The 21,840-nt window shown below is 55.3% G+C and overlaps 1 protein-coding gene across 14 annotated transcripts; it reads left to right on the top strand.

Moving 5' to 3' along the window:
• Window positions 1-3,040: 3,040 nt before the first annotated feature.
• Window positions 3,041-20,427, top strand: BCAN (brevican). 14 transcript variants are annotated; one of them, XM_074040688.1, is made up of 14 exons: window positions 3,041-3,195; window positions 6,985-7,083; window positions 7,722-8,096; window positions 8,413-8,587; window positions 8,888-9,015; window positions 9,468-9,761; window positions 12,348-12,581; window positions 13,141-13,782; window positions 17,181-17,288; window positions 17,838-17,996; window positions 18,584-18,666; window positions 19,043-19,187; window positions 19,460-19,650; window positions 19,938-20,427. In XM_074040688.1, exons 2-14 carry the CDS (start codon window positions 6,993-6,995, stop codon window positions 20,043-20,045), a joined length of 2,733 nt encoding a protein of 910 aa, XP_073896789.1. In that variant the 5' UTR covers window positions 3,041-3,195; window positions 6,985-6,992; the 3' UTR covers window positions 20,046-20,427. The 14 variants fall into 14 exon arrangements, 8 of the variants coding, with proteins under 8 accessions (XP_073896789.1, XP_015311095.3, XP_005541480.3 ...); XM_015455609.3 differs by having other exon boundaries at window positions 19,460-19,671; XM_005541423.4 differs by having other exon boundaries at window positions 3,041-3,199.
• The last annotated feature ends 1,413 nt before the right edge of the window (window positions 20,428-21,840 follow it).

Raw genomic sequence — 21,840 nt, 5'->3', positions numbered from 1 at the left:
CTCATTTCCTCCCCTGAGAAATCCTCTGCAAAGGATTCCAATCCCAAATAATGAGCCCTCCAGGAGAGTGGTCCTCTGACCTCCTGGCCAAGAGATCTGGGCAGATTAGGTTGCTGGGTGTGTGCGCATGTGTATGTGACTGGGAAAGGAAAAGAACTAGATTTTGCTGAGCCCAAGTCATGGGCCAGGGTTTTCCCTTGCCCAGTTCAGGTACAGTAGATATTGCCTAGTGCAGTAGATATTATTCAGCCCGTTGTTCAGAAAAGAGAGCTTCAGAGGAGGAACAGGGCCCTTTCTGAGGTTTGCCACTGCAAATGACAAAACAGGAATTTGACCTCAGTGCCTGTGATGCCAGAGTCCTCATTTGTGCAATAGCAGCTGTCTGTTCTCTTACCACGTCTGGTCTCCCACCAGGGATCTGCCTTTTGGAACAGACTGTGATACCAGCCCTTGTCCAGACCCAGGTGCTGCTGGCCTCAGTCAAGAGTGGACTCCCCCAGGGCACCGAAGTGAGTGCCAACCCTTCTGGTCATGAGGAGAGGTGGTAAGGAAGGTCACTTTCTCTGCCTTCTCTGGTCACAGCCAGGTTTCCCTGAGGCAAGAACTGTGGTTACATCTGAGCCACCACTGGGATTAAATTTCAGCCGCTTGGTTGCCTGGCTCAGCCTGGCTGGCCTTAAGCCCTGTAGGGCCAGCGTGGAGATAGGCTGGACACACGCATCCATGCTGAGACTGTCCTGAGGAAGGGGATTTTCTTGCAACTCTGAGATGCAACATCTAAAGGGAGCAAAAAGACATCCTAAGGCTGCCCAGACCTGTCCCTAAAGGCCTTCTCAGATCCCCTCTTTCTTTCTTTCTTTTTTTTTTTTTTTTGAGACGGAGTCTCGCTCTGTCGCCCAGGCTGGAGTGCAGTGGCGCGATCTCGGCTCACTGCAAGCTCTGCCTCCCGGGTTCACGCCATTCTCCTGCCTCAGCCTCCCGAGTAGCTGGGACTACAGGCGCCCACAACCGCGCCCGGCTAATTTTTTGTATTTTTAGTAGAGACGGGGTTTCACCGTGCTCTCGATCTCCTGACCTTGTGATCCGCCCGCCTCGGCCTCCCAAAGTGCTGGGATTACAGGCGTGAGCCACCGCGCCTGGCCAGATCCCCTCTTTCTACTAGAAGAATTGGAACTGCATTTCCAGACCTCGAGCAGTTCCTGGTCCACAGTTGGAATTCAATTCAACTCATATTTGTTTAACGAAGTAAATAGATTGAGATCCCTTCCTTCCCAGACTCTCCCAAGCACCTTCCTCTGTTCCCTTCAGTCTTGCATCCCTTTCTGGGGCATTTTTCTTTTCTTTTCTTTTTCTTTTTTTTTATTTTTTTTGAGACGGAGTCTCGCTCTATTACCCAGGATGTAATGCAGGGGTACGATCTTGGCTCACTGCAATCTCCGCTTCTCAGGTTCAAGCAATCCTTCCTGCCTCAGCCTCCCGAGTAACTGGGATTACAGGTGCCCACCACCACACTAGGCTAATTTTTGTATTTTTTTAGTAGAGATGGGGTTTCACCATGTTTGCTAGGCTGGTCTTGAACTGCTGACTTCAGGTGATCCGCCCGCCTTGGCCTTCCAATGCTGGGATTATAGGCATGAGCCACCGCACCCAGCCTGCATTTTTCTCGGTAAGGAAATTTACCATCCACCCCTCCCTATCCCCCAGGTCTTCTTGTCCTGTTCCTACAGTAGATGGGTCTCTGAGAAGGGGCCAGAATCTTCCCTTTAGATCCTCAAAGATTTGGAGTGGGTTTTATTTGTGAGCTTCTCAAAGCCCTTTGAAACCAAGTCCATAGCGCTGGGAGTGAAAGCCAGGCAGTGGTGAGTGGGGGCGCTGGCACATTCAGTGGGGAGCAGTCCAGAGTTCCCAAGAGGGACCTAGGGTGCAGTCTAGATGGAAGGCTGGGGATCTGCCTTGAGGCTGCATTTGCATTGAGCGCACCTCACTTTACTTGGGGTATTTTGAAGATGCTGTGGAGATTATGGGGATCAAAGCCCTCCAAAGCTATCCTTGGTGCCAGTATTGGTATCCAGGGGAGGGAATCTAGGCATCTGGCTGTCCTGCCCACTGTCCATGCCAGGGGCTTTGCCTACAGTCCCAGGAGGGAGGAGGGAAAAGCAGAGAGCCTGGGAAAGGAGAGGGAAGCAGAGAGGCCCTGGAGCTGGTGGAAAGGAGGGTCATTGGTATTCTGGGCACTGAGGAGTTCCTGGCTAGGCAGCACTCAAGGCCCACCCCCTGGCATCAGGCTGCACATTCAGCATCCACAGCCCTGGCCAGTAGGCCTTCTGGGCTCCCAGCAACGCCTGCATTTTGCACATTGGTTTGCATGACTGGTAATGTCCCTTCACAGTGCCACCCGCACCCCACCCCCACCTCAGGTCTAGAGATTTCCTGACTTGCTTTGCTTAACCCATGATTCTGCTGTCTAACCTCCATCCTTCCAGCTGCAAAGTCAGCTCCTCCTCTGTGCAGGGAGTGGGAGCACTACAGGAGCCAAAGCCCAATCATAGCTGCCTCCAGGGAGGTAGCTACGGGCATTTGCACTCCATTCTACCTCCAGAAAAGAGCTTCCCATTTTTATTAGGAAGGGTGCCTCTTTTCAGGATCAAAGCCCCCATTCTCCCTTCATCCACTTCCTACAGTCTAATTGAATCCCTCCTCCTTCTTTGACCAACGAGAAGTCCCTCTGGTTGTCCAACTTCCACCTCTCCAGCTGCAACATCGTCATCCTCTAGCTCAGCGAACGCTCCCTCCCCGCTCCTCCTGCCCCCACCCCCCCACCCCCAAGCCCTCGGCTTCTCATCCGCTGAACGATGTCCTACTTCGCTCGTCCTTGCTTTCGCCGCTGCCGCCGGGAGCCAACGCAAAGAAGGCAGCGGGTCCCGTGACCGTCCCGAGCCCCCCGCGCTCCCGACCAGGGGGTGGGGGTGGCCCCGGGGAGGGCGGGGCAGGGGCGGGGGGAAGAAAGGGGGTTTTGTGCGGTGCCGGGAGGGCCGGCGCCCTCTTCCGAATGTCCTGCGGCCCCAGCCTCTTCTTGAGCTCGCGCAGTCCCCGCCGCAGTCTCAGCTGCAGCTGCAGGACCCAGACGTAGACCCGGAGGAGACCCCCGGAGGAGGCTACAAACTTCTCAGTGCCGCGCCCCAACCCCAGCCCTGGGTAGGTGAGTGCCTCCGCAGCCCCGCCGCCCGCCCTGGGGTCGGGGACAGAGAGAAGGGAGTGCCCGCCTGGTCTGCGCCCCCCGCCTGTCAGCCCTTGCCTCGAGGCTCTGGGGCACCCAACTCGTCGACTCCTGACACCGCAGCGGGGTAGGCTGCCGGACAGCCCCGAGCTCCCGCAGCTGCTGCTGCCATCTCTGATCTACACGCTTCCAGCTCTGCCAGTGGCAGCCCCCCTGCTGCTCGCAGTCTGATCAGCAACCCCTAGGGTCCTCGTGTCTTCCCTGCTGCGCGCTCCTGTCCCAGCGCGGCCCCCTGGATTTCCGACCTTGTCCCAGGCAGGGCGGTAGCGGTCGGGATCAGTCCCTGCCTCCGTTCCCCACGCTGCAGGCAGCTCCAGGAGCAGCGGCCAGCAACCCTTCTGGGGACACCTTACTGTAGTCCGGCAAGACAGCCGATCAGAGCCACTCTAGGAGGTGGTCGGGGTGCCCATTTCGGCTGGAATCCCAACTCGGCTCCTTGCTCTGTGACCTTGGGGTAGTTAGTTGACTTCCCTGAACCTCGGGTTCCTCATTGGTGTAATGAGCAAAATATAAATAATCTTTTTCTCACAGTTGAGGCTATCCACAGGAAGCATTTAGGAGAACTGGCTCAGGTAGACATTAGCAATATTCCAGCTATTAGTTGGAATTCCGTTACCACTATTGCATTCCTTCCTAGCACTGCCAGGAAGTCCAATTCCCAAGGGCCTGGGAATTCCCTCTCCCAGGTATTTCCATATCCTGTATTCCCCCACCTATTAGAATAGCTCTGCCTACATGGTTCTAATAGGACCAAGAGATTGGCATCAATTCTGAGGGGCACCATTATTATCTGCATTACTTAGATTGCAGATGATAACAGTAAGATCAGGGAACAGTGTTACCCATAGACCCACCCACAGTATTACCAATGCCTGTGTTGTTATGGCTAACTTTGCTATTTATGACAGCATCATCCACATTTCAGACTCTATACGAGAGGGATCTGCAACAGCTCGGCTGGTGACATTGCTAATAGTATTATTAGTTGTGCTTCCAATAAAAAGGACTATTTATATGATAATTGCAATTACTCCTACAGGCCCTAAGGCCCCGCTGATATCTTGTAGGCTCATGTTGCTCCTCATGAAGCTGCTAAGGGGGTAGCAGAGAGCTTCACTCCTGCTATAGCCAAAGCTCTGGCTTCTTTGGTGCCTCCCTGCTGACCCTGCTGAGTGCTGGAGCTCAGTTCCTATGGGACAGGCCTTGGCTGCCAGCTGATGGGTGTTCAGCATGGAGGTGGTGGATGTGCATGCCTACACACACACACACACACACACACACACACACACACACACACACACACACAGAGAGAGAGAGAGAGAGAGAGAGAGAGAACCTGGTCTTAACTCTCTGAGTTGGGTCTACGAAGACTGTGAGTGAGATGGACATCCAGGATCAGACAGAAACGATGTGACAAGAGGAAAGTTTCCTGAACAGCTCAAGAAATTCAAAACAAGGGCAGAGATAAAGAGGCTGGAGCAGAAACAGAGAGGGGGATGTTGTGGCATCAAGGGAAGGGACAGCATGACTGCTGAGCTCTCCGGGTTAGAGACGGAGAGGTGTGGCCTGCTCTGGAGGAAGAGAAGATGAAATGGAGGTGAGTGGTGTGTGGGATAGAGAAGGCCACAGAACCCTGGACCCCTGGGTTCCGAGGCTGGTACAGATGTGGGGAAGTCTGAGTTTCCTCCGGGCTCCTAGCTGCACCTGGGAGGCTAAGGACCGAGACTGGAGAGGCAGAGCTCTCTGAGAACTGCACGGGGCTGCCCTCTTGGCGTCACTGGTCAATGACTGCCATTTTTGGGGTCAAGGGTAGGTTGCCCTCCATGTTCCAGAGCAGTTAGGTCCTCATTGGCCTTAGACCCTCTTCTATCACTCTCCCACTGTCAGAACAGAGGTGAAAGAGTGGTACAGGGTGTTGGCCCCAAAGTGACTCCAACTATATGGGTTTCTGGGCCGCCTGTCAGAGAGATGGGAGCCAGGTCTGTGAGCAGCTCCAACTCCAGCTCCAGCCCAGAGAGAAGGGAGGGAGGGCGCCAGAAGGGGGCCGGGCCCAGGCCTTGGCACAGCTCAGATGCATGGCAAACAGTCTTCCCAGCACCCGGTGGGCACTGGCTGCTCATGCCCAATGGTCCCCACTCCAGCCCCAGAACAGTCCTCTCAAGCACCCCCATGCCTGGAGCTGGTTTCAGCACCTCTAATCTGGCCCCATCAAGAACCTCCTCCCTCTCAAAGGTCAGAGGGAGGCCCTAAACATCTGGTTGTGCCACCCCTCTCCCAACTCTGACCCTAGGAAATGATACCAAGACACAGTGGGGGAGATGGAGGTTATGATGGCAGGGAGGTGGGAGGATCTGGGGAAAGTAGGAAATTTCCCATCAGCTCAGGCTTAGGAAAGTACAGGGGCAGGTATGAAGGCAGAGGCTGAGAGGGCAGGGAAGATGGGGGATAAACAGTGGGCCTGGAATGGGAGTGCACAGCCAGTGGAATAAACCTGATTTCTAGGAGTCCTGCCTATAGTCTAACCTTCAATTCTCTTGCTGCATCATTGGCCTATTCCATGGCAGACCTGGATCTCCATGCTCTTCTAAGTTTAGCCCAACCCTTATAGATGATGTAGCTCTGAGCCTTCTCTCCTGGGAGCACATTGCCCTCGTGCCTGACTTTTCTTTGCTAGGGATCCAGGGTCAGCCCTATCCTTCTCTGAGCCTGAGTCTCCATTTCTCAATGTCAGGCCACATCCTTTTTATGACAGTGTAAGCGCTTCGAGGAATATTCTGGGTTCTACAGTTTCTGATAGCCAGGGGTAGGAAGGGGTAGCCCCTCCCATTTATTCTCACCCCCCTTAGTCCACCCTCCAGCCCAAGGCTTTCACAAAAGTTAGGGTGGGGGAAGGGAGGGGCTGGACAGAGGCCAGACTGGCAGAGACAGGGGCTTTGTCCCAACTGATTTCTGAGCCAAGAGTTCCGGTGGGAAAGCCCGTGCCAGGCAGAAAGGAGAGGCTGGGAAGAAGAAGGGAGGAGGCAGCCAAGGAAGGGGGATGGAGAATGTCGGGGAGTAAAGAGAAGAGTTTCCTTACAAATAATGGTGGGGAGGAGGTAGAGGAGATGGTGAGCTCAAGAGAAGTTGTGCTTACTTGTGTTCAGTCTAGAAGGCCCTCCTGGAAAAGGCCAGGTGAGTATGATGTCCATGGAGGCAGGGACCGTCTAGAAGGCAGGAAAGGCTAGAGAGGCACTATGGGAGAAGGCTCTGGGTTCAAGGAAGGAGTCTGGCACTGGGAGGAGCAGACAGAATTCTGAGTATAATAGCACCCACCATTCATGCTATATACTGAGCTCCTACTGTGTGCCTGGTGCTATACATTTGTACAGGAGTTTTAAGATACAAAACACTCTCAAAGCACATGGTTCCATTACAACTCATGGAGGTAGTAATGATGATGCTCTTTTATAAATAAGAAAATAAAGGCCCAGAGAAGGTAAGGAGCTGGCTTAGGTCACACAGTGAGTTGACTAGGACTCGGGTCTTGGTTCTGAGAAGGAATCCCTTGGTGGGAAGATGGGGATCAGAAACAGAGAGTCCCTGGTGATGTGAAGGTAGGGGACTTCTGGAGCCAGGATATGTGTGAACCCACATGGGTGTAGTAGGGAGCCGGGGGAAGTCCATCTTGAAGTCTAACCCCATCTTTCTTTCTCATGTCCTTCTGTCAGCCTGCAGCATGGCCCAGCTACTCCTGCCCCTGCTGGCAGCCCTGGTCCTGGCCCAGGCTCCTGCAGCTTTAGCAGATGTTCTGGAAGGAGACAGCTCAGGTGAGCAACCCCACTGGGGGTCACCATCTCTGTCTTGTTCAGTCCTAACCAACTGCTTCCAGGCTTAGGGGCCCCAGAAAGAGAGAGAATGGGGAGGGTTGTGGGGAAGAGTCCAGGCTGGAACACTTGGAAATAAAGGCTGAGCTGTGAGCATCTGGTAGATTGGAGAAATCATGGGGCAGGACTAGCGAGGGGCACTGGGTGCAAGGCTTTGGGTCCCTAAGGTGGAGGATAGGGGATCCTGGAGCTAGCAGGTGGGAAAGGGGTGGGACTGGGAGAAACCCTGAAGGAGGCCTTAAAGGGAGCAGACCGGGAAACTGGGCTGGAGGACTCAGGGGGCGAGGTTGGAGGACCCTGGGGTGTGGTCTAGGAATTTTGGAGAGGAAGTGGAACACTCTGAGAGCAGGGCAAGGAATCCGGGGGCAGAATTGACTGGGAGACTTTGGGGGATGGGTTTGGAGACCGTGATGGTCCTGGAGGACCCAGAGGTAGGGCTGCAGGACCCTGGCCCCTGGTTCTAGAGGGGCCGGGGAATCCTGGGGCTGGAAGGAGGGATCCTGGATCGGGGCTTGCAGCCCACCGGGTGGGACTCTGAGGGTCTACAGCGTTAAGTTCTAGCCGGCTCCACCCGTTCACAGAGGACCGCGCCTTTCGCGTGCGCATCTCCGGTCACGCGCCACTGCAGGGTGTGCTTGGTGGGGCCCTCACCATCCCCTGCCACGTCCACTACCTGCGGCCGCCGCCGAGCCGCCGGGCCGTGCTGGGATCTCCGCGGGTCAAGTGGACTTTCCTGTCCGGGGGCCGGGAGGCAGAGGTGCTGGTGGCGCGGGGAGTTCGCGTCAAGGTGAATGAGGCCTACCGGTTCCGCGTGGCACTGCCTGCGTACCCAGCGTCGCTCACCGATGTCTCCCTGGCGCTGAGCGAGCTGCGCCCCAACGACTCAGGCATCTATCGCTGCGAGGTCCAGCACGGCATCGATGACAGCAGCGACGCTGTGGAGGTCAAGGTGAAAGGTGAGAGGGCAGGGAGGTTCCCAGAGGGAGGGAGGGAGGGAAGGGAGGAGTCTTGCCCTCGGGGAGCCCACAGTGTGAGAGGGAAGCAAACGTAGCTGGAAGGCGCAGCCTGGTTTGGAAAAAGAGTGAGGAGACACAGGCCTCCTTTCTCTCTTCAGGTAGAGGAAATTCTCCCCACCATCTAACTTAAGTCCCTCATGCTGTAGAGTGAGCACAATTGAACTTTACCCCTGTGTACAGAGGAGTGACAAGGAGGGTGAGGGGAGGCCAGTGTGCTGGGTGCTCACCTGGCTCCGGGGTCCTCTCTGCCCCACAGGGGTCGTCTTTCTCTACCGAGAGGGCTCTGCCCGCTACGCTTTCTCCTTTGTTGGGGCCCAGGAAGCCTGTGCCCGCATTGGAGCCCACATCGCCACCCCGGAGCAGCTCTATGCCGCCTACCTTGGGGGCTATGAGCAATGTGATGCTGGCTGGCTGTCGGATCAGACCGTGAGGTGGGCAGGGGCTGTGGACTGGGGCTTCTATTTGCCCCTGAGGTGGCCATGGCCCCTCTTCTGCCGGGTGCTGCCTGATGCGTCAGGCTGGGCACGCAGGGCTCTTTGCCTCTGGGGGATGAGGCTGGTCTGAGGAGGGGAGGTGAGGACCCTGAGCATGTGCATCCCTGTAGAGCTAGGAGGACAGCGAGCTGTCAGCAAGTGGCTGCACTGTGGTGGCAGTGGGGTTCAGTAGAGTCAATATGGGCTGGCTCCCTGGTGAAAGCATCTGTACTAAGTGATTCTGTCCTTCCTCCCCAGGTATCCCATCCAGACCCCACGAGAGGCCTGTTACGGAGACATGGATGGCTTCCCCGGGGTCCGGAACTATGGTGTGGTGGACCCGGATGACCTCTATGATGTCTACTGTTATGCTGAAGACCTAAATGGTGATTAGGAGTGAGAAGTTCCCAGGGGACAATCTCCTACCCCCCCATGCTGCCCATAGGTCCTCCCAGGGCCTCGGCAGGACTTTACTATCCCTCCTAAGTTTAAGGGTGCAAGCAGGAGTAAGGAGAAAATTGGTGTCCTTCTCTCCAAACACTGTCACAGAGGCAAGCTCATGATCAAAGTCTCAGCCAGGTGGCAGGATACCGAGTTTAACTCATCTACCACCTGCTGGGTGGTCTCTGTGCATGGCTTTGCAGAATGAGAAGTCTGGGCTCCATCTCTTTGAGCTCTAATGTCCATCTTGAGGTTCTATTCTGATTTTGATCCTAGAGTAGTTGACTCCCTGCCACAGATGAGGGAACTGGAGAAGCTTGCCCAGGGTTCCCATGGGAGACCAGAGTGGAAGGAGCTACCAGCTGCCTGGTAACCCAGTCTTCTCTTCTCCACCTAGGAGAACTGTTCCTGGGTGATCCTCCAGAAAAGCTGACATTGGAGGAAGCACGGGCGTACTGCCAGGAGCGGGGTGCAGAGATTGCCACCACGGGCCAGCTGTATGCCGCCTGGGACGGTGGCCTGGACCGCTGCAGCCCAGGGTGGCTGGCTGATGGCAGTGTGCGCTACCCCATTGTCACACCCAGCCAGCGCTGTGGTGGGGGCTTGCCTGGTGTCAAGACTCTCTTCCTCTTCCCCAACCAGACTGGCTTCCCCAATAAGCACAGCCGCTTCAACGTCTACTGCTTCCGAGGTGAGCCCACCTCCCTGCAGAAGCTGAGACCAATCTCAGAAAGGCAAAGTTGAGCCCTAAAAATCCTACCCTAGTCTGATCAGTTTAGCTCAGGGCTTTGCCATTTGCCTGAAGGGGTCGTGGGTGAAATCCAGCTTGTCATCTAGGGTTCTAAATCTGGGCATGCCCTCTGGTGTGGTGTCTGTCAGCTGTTTGGCCCAAGGAGTGCTCACCTTTTGGCCTCTCCTTATCTGCCTTCCCACCAGTAGACCATGCGTTGTTTGCTCCAGCTGGGCTGCTGAATAAGCTCCCATTTCCTGCCAGCTTATTGGCAGAGCAGAGTTGACCAACATTCTGTGAATTCAATGAGTAATCTGCTCAAGTTCTTCCGGTCAACAACCAAATGCCCTCAGGAGCCCTCTGGAGGATTTCCAGAAACTATAGCTTAAGAAAGTGTCAGATCTTTAACTACCAAATACTGGTGGATGGACTCAATTCCCCCTAAAGGGAGCAGGACCTTAAGCACAGTTGGGAATAGAGATAGCTTTCTGCCCACGTCTTATGGTTTGTTTTCGGGTTTTTTTGAGACAGGGTCTCACTCTGTTCCCCAGGCTGGAGTGCAGTGGTGCGATCATGGTTCACTGTATCCTCAACCTCCCTGGGCTCAAGGGATCCTTCCATGTCAACCTCTGGAGTAGGGGGGACCACAGATTTATGCCACCATGTCTAGCAAATTTTTGTAGAGATGGAGTTTCGCCACATGCCCAGGCTGGTCTTGAACTCCTGGGCTCAAGCAATCTGCCTACCTTGGACTCCTGAAGTGCTGGGATTTATAGGTGTGAGCCACTGCACCCAAACCTGCCCATATCTTATGTTGGGAGCTGAGGGGGAGGCAGTTTCTGGGACCCTCAGAGGCAAAAGGCCGAGGCCAAGGGTAACTGACAATAAGACAGGCATTGCCATGGGGTGTCTGGGTCCTTCCCCAGTTGTAAGCCTGAAATGCTGTTACAAGAGGTGGAAGCAGAAACGGAAGGAGCAGACACAGCCTTCCCCCTAAGGGAGCACTTGGTCTGAAGGATGAAGACACAGCTTTTGCCATGGGAACCCCCAGTCAAAGGGAAGACAAGATGCTTCACTCCCGGGATGAGGAGAGACTGAGAGAAAAGCATTACTACCATTGGGACAGATCTGTGGACATATCTGGCTGGGGGCTGGGGAGGGGTGGGCAAGTAAAAGTCCATAGGAAGACAGGTCCATCTGAAAAGATCTCCTGGAACAGGGGTAATAGTAGTAGTAGTAGTAGTAGTAGTAATAGCTAAAACTTCTGTGTACTGGCTATGATTGTGTGCCAAGCCAAGCACTGTTTTGGAAAGAAATGGCCTGGATCATGAGGAGGGTCAGGGGAGCGGGAATATGACTACAGTTGGGACACAATTGGTGGACGACAGAGGCAGCAAGGACACAAGGTCTGGTGAGGAGTAAGGCTCACTGGAGCAGGTGATAAGGGCAGGGACTCACTGTCCTGTCTTGCCTGGCTGAGCACAGACGGCCTTCAGGGCTTTTCTTAGCCCAATTCCACCTTCACTTCATTGGTGTTCTGCTCTTGGCTCCCTTCCCCAGAGGACAAGTAAACCATTCTAAACTTCTGGTTATTTGAAGGGAGTAGGTCCCAGAAGGAGGTGGCCCTTTCCCTAGCCTACTTGCCCCACCACTGAGATCTTCAGGTAGTGCCTGAAGTTATTCCTGCATTCTGCCCTCCAGCTATCCTGATGAAATGACAAGCCTCTCCCCTCCTATTTCAAGAATTTTGGAGGCTGGGTGCAGTGGCTCACGCCTGTAATCCCAGCACTTTGGGAAGCCAAGGTGGGTGGACCACTTGAGGCCAGGAGTTCAAGATCAGCCTGGCAAACATGGTGAAACCCTGTCTCTACTAAAAATACAAAAATTAGCCAGTAGTGGTGGCGCATGCCTGTAGTTCCAGCTACTTGGGAGGCTGAGACAGGAGAGTCACTTGAATCCAGGAGGCAGAGGTTGCAGTGAGCCGGGATTGTGCCACTGCACTCCAGCCTGGGTGACAGAACGAGACTCTGTCTAAAAAATAAAAGAATTTGGGGATGGCTGGGACCCCTCACACCTTGCCCCAAGCCCAAGATCCCAAAGTACTGAAGCTGTTTCATCCATCTTGCTGGCTCCAGCCCCTCCCCCTAGGGAATATCTCTCACTTGAGCCTTTCCTGACCACTCCAAAGTAGTACTTTCCATCATTCTATCTTCTGACTCTGCTCAAGTGTTCTTTATCTTGTAACATTATAATATATGTTTGTTTGTCGTCTGTTCTAGAATATAATTTCCCTTGAGGGTAGGAGGTTTGCTGTTTCGTTCTACACTGTATCCTCAGTGCCCAGGAGAATGCCTGGCATGACACACAGTAGGCACTTGATGAATGCTTGAGAAATGAGTGATGAAGTTCTGGGATGCTCCCTGCGCCCCAGTAGGTGCTCCACTGGGAAGATGTGAGAGAATTGAGAGAATTCCCTGGTGCAGGTTGTGACCTGGGAGGGCAGAGCTACCTATTCAGCCTCGCATCAATACTTTCCTCCTGCCACAGACTCAGCCCAGCCTTCTGCCATTCCTGAGGCCTCCAACCCAGCTTCCGACCCAGCCTCTGATGGACTAGAGGCCATCGTCACAGTGACAGAGACCCTGGAGGAACTGCAGCTGCCTCAGGAAGCTATGGAGAGCGAATCCCGTGGGGCCATCTACTCCATCCCCATCATGGAAGACGGAGGAGGTGGAAGCTCCACTCCAGAAGACCCAGCAGAGGCCCCTAGGACAGTCCCAGGTAACTCAAATCCCTTATCCTAAGGACGTCTTGATTGAAAGAAGTTGGGGGCAGAAGAGGCAAGCCTAGGTTGATGCTCACGTCATGGATGGCATGACTCTGCCCTGTCCTTGCTCAGCAGCTCAGGGGTGCAGGGCACCTTTCCTGTCCCTCTCCCAACCTTTGTTTTTCCAGTAAATTCCACCCCCAACTCTATGGAGCTAGAGATGCTTGCACCAAGGAGCCGCGCCCTGGAAAGGCGTGGCCTCCCTTCTTTGGTCCCTCTTCCACCTCACACACCCAAAACAGACTAGAGTTTTGACAGAGTAGGAGGGAGATGCAATGATCATGTTCTCCGGGGCTAATGATGGCTCACAGAGCCTTCTCAAGTGTTGCCTCAACAACGTAGCTGGGGTCAAGTTCTTCCAGTGTGGAGCAAGGATCACCCGTCCTCAGGGCGGGCTCTTCCCTATTCCCCAGGGTTCACCCTCCCCAGCCCCACTTTTCTCCCCTTCCCTTTTTTCTTTCGGTCCTCGGGCGGGCGCTGTCCCTGGTGCTGAACCGTTTGTGCTTTGCTTAGAATTTGAAACTCAATCCATGGTCCCGCCCACGGTGTTCTCAGAAGAGGAAGGCAAGGCATTGGAGGAAGAAGAGAAATATGAAGATGAAGAAGAGAAAGAGGAAGAAGAAGAGGAGGAAGAGGTGGAGGATGAGGCTCTGTGGGCATGGCCCAGCGAGTTCAACAGCCCGGGCCCTGAGGTCTCTCTCCCCACTGAGCCAGCAGCCCAGGAGTCACTCTCTCAGGCGCCAGCAAGGGCAGTCCTGCAGCCTGGTGTATCACCACTTCCTGATGGAGAGTCAGAAACTCCCAGGCCTCCAAGGGTCCATGGACCACCTACTGAGACTCTGCCCTCTCCCAGGGAGAGGAACCTAGCATCCCCATCACCTTCCACTCTGGCTGGGGCAAGAGAGGCGGGGGAGGAAACCGGTGGTCCTGAGCTATCTGGGGTCCCTCGAGGAGAGAGCGAGGAGACAGGAAGCTCTGAGGGTGCCCCTTCCCTGCTTCCAGCCACACGGGCCCCTGAGGGTACCAGGGAGCTGGAGGCCCCCTCTGAAGATAATTCTGGAAGAACTGCCCCGGCAGGGACCTCAGTGCAGGCCCAGCCAGTGCTGCCCACTGACAGCGCCAGCCGAGGTGGAGTGGCCGTGGTCCCCGCATCAGGTAATTCTGCCCAAGGCTCAACTGCCCTCTCTACCCTACTCCTTTTCCTCCCCCTGCAACTCTGGGTCACCTGACCTGTAGTCCTTTAACCCACCATCATCCCAAACTCTCCTGTCCTTTGCCTTCATTCTCTTACCCACCTTTACCTATGGGTCTCCAATCTCGGATACCCACCTTGTGACTTCCATCCCAGCTCTCCGAGTCTTCACCCTGTGACCCCAGCCCTGCCACTGACCATCTGTGACCCTTCCTTGCCATTGGGCCCTCCACCTGTGGCTCACATCTCACCAGTCCCACAGAGCATCCTCAGGCCTCTCCAGGGGTCCTCATCACCTATTGCAGTCTTCAGGGCTCAGCCTATTTTCCGCTACTCCCTTCCTCCTCCTGTGTGCCGTCCCCTTTAGCTGCCTCCCATTGATCTCAGGGAAGCCTGGGAGTCCCTTCCCCATCCCCCAACCTCTGGAGTCCAGGAGAACCCGTACCCCCACAGAGCCTTAAGCAACTACTTCTGTGAAGTATTTTTTGACTGTTTCATGGAAAACAAGCCTTGGAAATAAATCTCTATTAAACCGCTTTGTAACCAAGCTCTGGTACCCTCTGTCTCCATCTCCTGCTGTCCATCCCTCTCATTCCATGGGTCTGTGTCATGAGGAGCACTTGGATGCTTCTTCTCTGGCTTCATGTCTCTCCCTCTGTGTGTGTGTGTCTTGGCCTCTCTTCCTTTTTCATTTTCAGCTTCTCCCCTTGTCTGTCCTGGCAGTCTAACAGCCCTCATTGTTCCCCCAGCCTCTCCTTCTCAGGCCCGTCTACACTTTCCTTCCTGGCTGCTGAAATTCCAAAATGTGACTGTACACATTACTCCTGGAGAAGTCATCATCCATAGTCTGAGGCAGTGCTGGGAGTTGCAGTCCCTCACTCCTGATGAGGAGAAACCCCTGCAGCCCAGGGTGCATGGGTTGTGCATTTATATTCACTTCCAGTCCATCTTGGTGGTGCCAAGAGTCATAGTAACTGAGGGAACTGAGGGTCTCTCAGCATAGAGGCAGTTCCCTGGCATTCAGGTGCCTTCACCCCCATCCCCTAGCCCTGCATCTCAGCAGGGGGTGGTGTCTAATGCTCATCCCACTACCTACAGCTTTCCTCTTCTCCACTAACTCCTGCACTAATGACCATTCCCTACTCTCCAGAAGGAATGGCTTCACCCTCCCCAAACCCAAAGGGTCTCAAAGTACCTAATGCTGGAGAAGACACAGATTGAAGAGCAAGTGATGGAGAGTGCGAAGGAAGGAGTCAGGTTCTGGGGTCTGAGAGAAGCCCTCCCTACTCAGGAAGGCTAAGATTCCCAGTGGAAGTCCCTGGGGAAGACTGGGATTCCCTCAACCCTAGGACCCCTGTCTTAGATGGATCACATCCTGTGTCCCACCCAGGCTTACCCATGTCAACTGTTAGGTCCCTGCACAATTGGCCTTGGAGTTCAGCCCTGTGGGGAATAGGGAGGGGGTTTGGCGGGAAAAGGAGCACAACTGGAGGTATCTACAGTATCTTAGTTCCCCCACCTGGAGGGTAAGTGGGAGGTCTCCTTGACTGCTGTTTCAATGGAAAGGAAGAGAAAACTTTCTGGTTGTGCAGAGTACTTGTCCCCAAAAAGGGAGAGGGAAGATGACAAGAAGAAGCATTCTTCACTTGACTCTGCCTGTGCTGGGTTCAGGCTCTGTAGCCCACAGCCAAGGGGAGGGACCCATGGCCTGGGTAGGGGACCAAAGACAAAGTTTGAGAACCTCTGTCCCCCAGGGTTGGAGGGTTGAATGGGAAGGAGCAGAAAGGACAATAGGAGGGACAGGAAAGTGTGAGGAATGGGAGGAAGTTCAGGATTCTACCCTCTGTGGGGCCTGGTGCTTAATGGGTTAAATGAAATACCTCTTCCTCTGGGGTTGGGAGGTGGGCAGCCCTACCAGCTGGGAAGAAACTATTGGCAGGAGGGAAGATGACAGGAGGAGTGGTGCTGGAAAAGCTGATTCATTTCACCCAAAACAGATAGGTCATCCCAGCAAAATTCTTTGAATCGACTCCAGCTTCTCCTCTCTCCACCCCTACTGATTCTCACCAGGCAGTGGGATCTGTGGCCAGGCCAGCGTGAAGCATTGTGGGCCTTGGCCATGGCTTCTAGAGGTGGATGGTAAAGTCTGAAGGGTTCTGCCCTGGAGTGGTTTTGCCTCCCATGGCTGAGGGCCTTGACCTTACCATCGCTGAGGGCCATGACCTACACAGTTGTTCTGTGGAGCCATCTTCCCCTGGGTCATCTGAACCAGAAAGAATTGGAAACTGACAGCTCCTATAGCACCCAAGCGCATCTTAAGCACAGCCACATCCTACCCCAGGATCCATAGAAAAAAAGTCCAGTAAAGCAGATGGCTTAGCCAGATGGAGCTAGAGCCAGGCAACAGATTGCAGACCTTCAGGGTAGTGTGTTAGTCTAAGAGGACTGCCTGGAGGAGAGGAAGCCAGAAGGAAGGAGTGAGATGGATTCTAGGTTGGAGAACCTGCAGAAGGCCCAAAGTGGAGTTGGGAGAGGGAGACTAGTAAGTGGAAGAGTCTGTGGATATAAGAAGGGGAGGTGAGAGGTTGGGTGATGTTGAGAGAAAGCTGCATGTATGAGGCCAGTCAGCACTGCAGGACAATGGGAGCTGCTGCAACTTAGTTCCTAAGCTGGGGGAGAAAGGGCAGGGCCTAGAGTGAGGAAAGTGGGCTGGATCTCCACTAACAACTTCTGGGGCTGGCTGACTGCCCAGTGGACAGCAGGAAGAATGGTTAGTATTCACCTGACCACACCAATATCAGGTCTCAGGAGCAGTCAAGGGAGACCACCCTCCACTGTTGCTATGGTAATCCTTCTGTTCCCTCCTTCACTTCCATTCATTCCACCTGGACTATACAGAACTGTGCTGGGACCTGGCACAAAGGCAAGGGGGTGTGGGGCTAAACTCCAAGCCTAAAGAAGGAAAATGACCTGCCCAATGTCACACAGAAGCCAGATAAGAGTTTAGAGCTATAACTTTCTGTGCCCAGTATCTTTCTCCATCATGGGTCTGGGTTCTGAGGGCCCTCCTGGCCACTTCTCCCCAGTCCCTTTTGGGCTGGGCTCACACTGGTGGCCATAACAGTGGCTTGCACAAGGCCGAGCCAGTGCTGAAGTGGGGAGCGGGAAGAGGAAAGAAACCCAGAACTCAGGGCTGGGTTGTGACCAGAGACAGTCTCTAGGGAGCACTTTTAGGGTGCTGTTATAGCTTTCAGGACAGAGAGACCAGGGCTGGGGGACCCTCTGCACCCTCTCCTGGAGGGCTCAGGCTGTAGAGTCGGGCTGCCTCGCTCCCCCGGCCTCACTTCTTTCCCCCTCTCAGGTGACTGTGTCCCCAGCCCCTGCCACAATGGTGGGACATGCTTGGAAGAGGAGGAAGGGATCCGCTGCCTATGTCTGCCTGGCTATGGGGGGGACCTGTGCGATGTTGGTGAGTGTTGAGGGATGGGGCACAGGTTTGAAGCCTGGACTCTGCCACAACGTGCTGCTTCTGGAAGGGGGAGGGAGGACATTGGTTTTGACCTTGTCATTAATGAGTCCCTGTTTTAGGCAAGTTGCATAACTTCTTTGAGTCCTACCCTCAATTTTCTTATCTAAGTGAAACCAAAATGCCTCTCATAGGGGGTGCATTTGAGACCAGTGCAAAGCATACTCCTGGCATTTAATCGGTGGTCAATACATGACAGGCTCCATTCTCCTGGAGAGGAGAGCACTGCTCGGTACGATGGAGACTCAGCCCAGAACTCCATCCCTCACCCTGGTCCCTGTCTCTCATAAAAGACACCAGCGCCCCTGCCCAAGAGCCCCTCTAGGCTCATGCTAGCCCCCTCATTCTCTACTAGCTCTTTGACACTAACCCCCTTCGCCCCTTAGTCCCGCCCCTCTCAGCCTGCGGTAGTGGAAGGAGACCAGCCCCTTCCAGGGGGACCTGGCCCTCTGGGTTTTGGTGCCCTAAGATTCCCGTCCTTCTGTGCCGCAGGCCTTAGCTTCTGCAACCCGGGCTGGGACGCCTTCCAGGGCTCCTGCTACAAACACTTTTCCACACGAAGGAGCTGGGAGGAGGCAGAGACCCAGTGCCGGATGTACGGCGCGCATCTGGCCAGCATCAGCACGCCCGAGGAACAGGACTTCATCAACAGTGGGCTGGGGACAGGGTGGGAGGGACCCCCCGCCCGCCATGCGTTCTCCCTCTCACTCGCCTAACCGCCTTCCTCATTAACCCATGCACTCATTCCTTGGTTTTCTCAAGCGTGCATTCCCTCACTCACTCGTTCACTCGCCTTCTCGTTCTCTCTCCCTCCTTCCCTAACCTACGCTTAGGCAGTGGCCTTCGGGAACGGAAAGTGGAGGTTCGCGCAGTAGAGTGCGCCTGTGTGGGCCGGGCCGCCGCGCAAGGGGCCGCCTCCAGTCCCTCCAACCTCTCAGCTCTCCGACCTCCGTCGGCCTCCCCCAACTCCAACTCCAATCTTGTTAAAAATTTTTACTCTTTTTCCAAAACTCCCCTTTTCTAGCCTGGATTCATATCTTCCTTATTTTCCCACCCCTATTTCCCTGCTTTCCATCTGGCCCTTGAGCAGAGACTGGAGGGAGGTAGAAGAACCCGGGAAGGGCGGGTGCTGGATCGCGGGTTAGGGTTTCCCAGGCAGTCACCGCAGACCGCCCGGGAGCGGGGAACGGTCGCCATCTGCTGGCGATGGCGCTCACTGCACCCCTTCGTCTCCCTAGACCGGTACCGGGAGTACCAGTGGATCGGGCTCAACGATAGGACCATTGAAGGCGACTTCTTGTGGTCGGATGGCGTCCCCCTGGTGAGAGGCCCCAGTCGACCCCCACCCCCCGCCGTCTAGCTCACTTCCTCTAAGCACTTCTGTTCCCTACCGCCCCCACCCCTCCTGACCCTGCCCCCTTCTTTTTCCGGCCTCCTTCCCTTTCTCGTGCCCTTTGCCTCTTCTCCCTGGGCTCTCCTCCCTTCCTTGTGTCCTCTCTCTTCCCTTCTGGCTCCCATTCTCCCTCCCCTAAAGTCCTTGCCCTCTCCTTTCCCCTTCCCCGGGAGGTCCCCTACTCCCTAGCCCTAGCCTTCCCTCTCTTGGGGCCCCGCACACCCGTCCTCCTCCCCAGATCCTCTAGGCCCTCTCCCGGTACTCCTGGTGTAGGAGCTCCTCACCACCTCCTCCGTCCCCCTAGCTCTATGAGAACTGGAACCCTGGGCAGCCTGACAGCTACTTCCTGTCTGGAGAGAACTGCGTGGTCATGGTGTGGCATGATCAGGGACAATGGAGTGATGTGCCCTGCAACTACCACCTGTCCTACACCTGCAAGATGGGGCTGGGTGAGGGCAGGCAAAGGAGGGTCCCAGCAAGGAAGTGGAGGGGTGGGTTAGGGGACCAGGGCAACTGATGTTTGTAGACAGAGAGTGCAAGGCTACATAGAGGAGTCACAACGTGTTCCAGACCATGGGAGAGCTAACAAGTTATATGGGTCCACTCTGAATCCCTAATTTTTTTTGTCATGTTGTGGCCCATTTTTCTCTTCCCCATGGAGATTCTGGGAACTGTCACCCACAGAGCCAGGCTCCCAGTTCCTAACTATCTTCCTTTGCAGTGTCCTGTGGGCCACCACCGGAGCTGCCCCTGGCTCAAGTGTTTGGCCGCCCACGGCTGCGCTATGAGGTGGACACAGTGCTTCGCTACCGGTGCAGGGAAGGACTGGCCCAGCGCAATCTGCCGCTGATCCGATGCCAAGAGAACGGCCGTTGGGAGACCCCCCAGATCTCCTGTGTGCCCAGAAGACCTGTGAGTGACAGGAGGAGGCAGGTAGGAGTGGGAGACAGTAGCCAACGGTAGCCCTGGGCTCCACTCTCAGTCCTGCCTGTCACTGGCCATGTGACCTTGGAGCAGTCACTGCCCCTCTCTGAGGCAAAGGGGGAAAGGTGGGCTGGAGGCTCTCGGGTTCCTTCAGTGCTGATGTCTGATAACATGCAGCCACATTCCGGGCTCTCGTGGGCTGAGCAAGAACATCAGAGGGCAGGCTCTGAGGAGAGGAGCAGCCAGGGTGGAGGGTGAGTGTTTGTCTTCCCCAGGCCCGAGCTCTGCACCCAGAGAAGGACCCAGAAGGACGTCAGGGGAGGCTGCTGGGACGCTGGAAGGCGCTATTGATCCCCTCTTCCAGCCCCACGCCAGGTCCTTAGGGGGCAAGGCCTTGAACACTGCCGGCCACAGCACTGCCCTGTCACCCAAATTCTCCCTCATACCCTGTGCTCCTGCCACCACAGGATGTCACAACATGACTAGAGTCCAGGTGATAGTTCCTGAAGGGGCTTCTGGGAAATACCTGGGAGGCTCCAGCCCAGCCCAGGCCCTCTCCCCCTCCCCTGGGCACCAGATTTTCCATCAGGGCCGGGGTAAATCCCTAAGTGCCTCAACTGCCCTCTGCCTGGCAGCCATCCTCTCCCCTCCATTTCTCTGGGGAGCACTGTGCCCACTCATTCTGGATTTTCCAAGGGAATGGGCTTGCAGGATGAACTGTCTGTAAAACCAACAGGAAATAAAACTGTGTATGAGCCCAAGCAAGTTGGACGCTTCTGTGTGTATGTCTGTGACAGACAGAGAGAGGTTAGGTTGGGCAGGGCCTCGTAGGATACATAGAGCTTCGGGATTTATTCGCTTCCAAAGGTCAGAGATGTCCCAAAGATGTCAGCAAGTAGAACAGTGCCAGCATAGCTGCCAGGAAGTACTTATGGAATGAAGGAATGCACAGGTGCTGGGGGACAGCTGGAGTGAAGCAGCATGTGTGGAAAGAGATGGAGTGCCTGAGTGCCTAAGAATCAAGTGGACGTCAATGAGCTCTGTCCTGGGAGGGAGAAGGGATGGGGTCCCAGAGAGGAAGGTAGAGGTTGGTGCCTTGGTATCCCAGTTCTGAGCTTCCGGAAGGGCCTTCCCTCATGGGAGTGTGAGAGTGAGGGTGATGGGAGAGCTCCGCTGGCACTGCAGCACGTCTGGGGGTTAGGCCACAGGAAGGTTTACGTCCAGCAGAGAAGGCAGAGATGCAAGAAATAGGGAAACAAGCTAAAGGCCAAGGGGAGGTTCCCAGCCCTGCGGCGGACTGGGCTCCGGGGAACGACCTGGGCGCCGGCACAGGCAGCGGCCAGCAGAGGGCGCTGCGGACCCAGCGCGGCGCTCTGAGAGTGCCGTGTAAGCGTGCGCCGAAGGAGACGGGCAGAGGGGTGCGAGGAGCCCCAGGATCCCGCCAGGGGGCGCCGCGGGCTTGCGTCCTGAGGAGGCGGGAGGGGAAGGGGGGTGGTTGGCTATGTAGGGGGTTGGACTTCCGGCCAGGCTTAGCTGGCCCTGGGGGCTGTGAGTCAGCGGAGGTTGAGAGGATGAGGTCACTCTGAGAACTGCAGAGAGTGACCCAGCGCCCGCGTGTGTGTGTGTGTGTGTGTGTGTGTGTGTGTGTGCGCGCGCACCCTTCTCCCAGTGCACAGAATTGTTGGTGAAGTGCATATCAGGATGCAGTCTGTCCTCATGATGAGAGAACATTCCTGCAGATCCTCAGTTAGGCACACACAGTCACACATAGGCACACACGTGCACACTGTCGTATGTACACACTCCTGCATGTGCCCACTTTGTTACAGCACATCACCCACCCAAGGGCAATACTTATTCCTTCTCTGAAGCCAGTAAAATCCAGAGACAGGGAGACAGATCCAGAGGAACAAAGACTGATAGTAATACCGGGAGACCCAGAGATAGTGGGCAAGACAGGCAGACACAGGTTCAATACAGCTCTGTGTTGGTGGGAGCTGGGGCTCTCCCAGGCCATCCCTGCCTAGCTCCTGGCCCTTCCCCACCCTATTTCTAAACTTGACACCAGCTGGTCTCTGATATACCAGTGTGACCTCCCACACCCACCTATCACCACGTTCCTTTCTCACCTCAGGCCTCACCTGCCCCACCTTCTGCCCCCCACACAACTCAGCCCTG

The sequence above is a fragment of the Macaca fascicularis genome, chromosome 1 (genome assembly GCF_037993035.2).
Source record: "Macaca fascicularis isolate 582-1 chromosome 1, T2T-MFA8v1.1".
Taxonomy (NCBI): domain Eukaryota; kingdom Metazoa; phylum Chordata; class Mammalia; order Primates; family Cercopithecidae; genus Macaca; species Macaca fascicularis.
The sequence above is the reverse complement of the archived record's forward strand: the minus strand, read 5'-3'. Positions and strand labels throughout refer to the sequence as shown.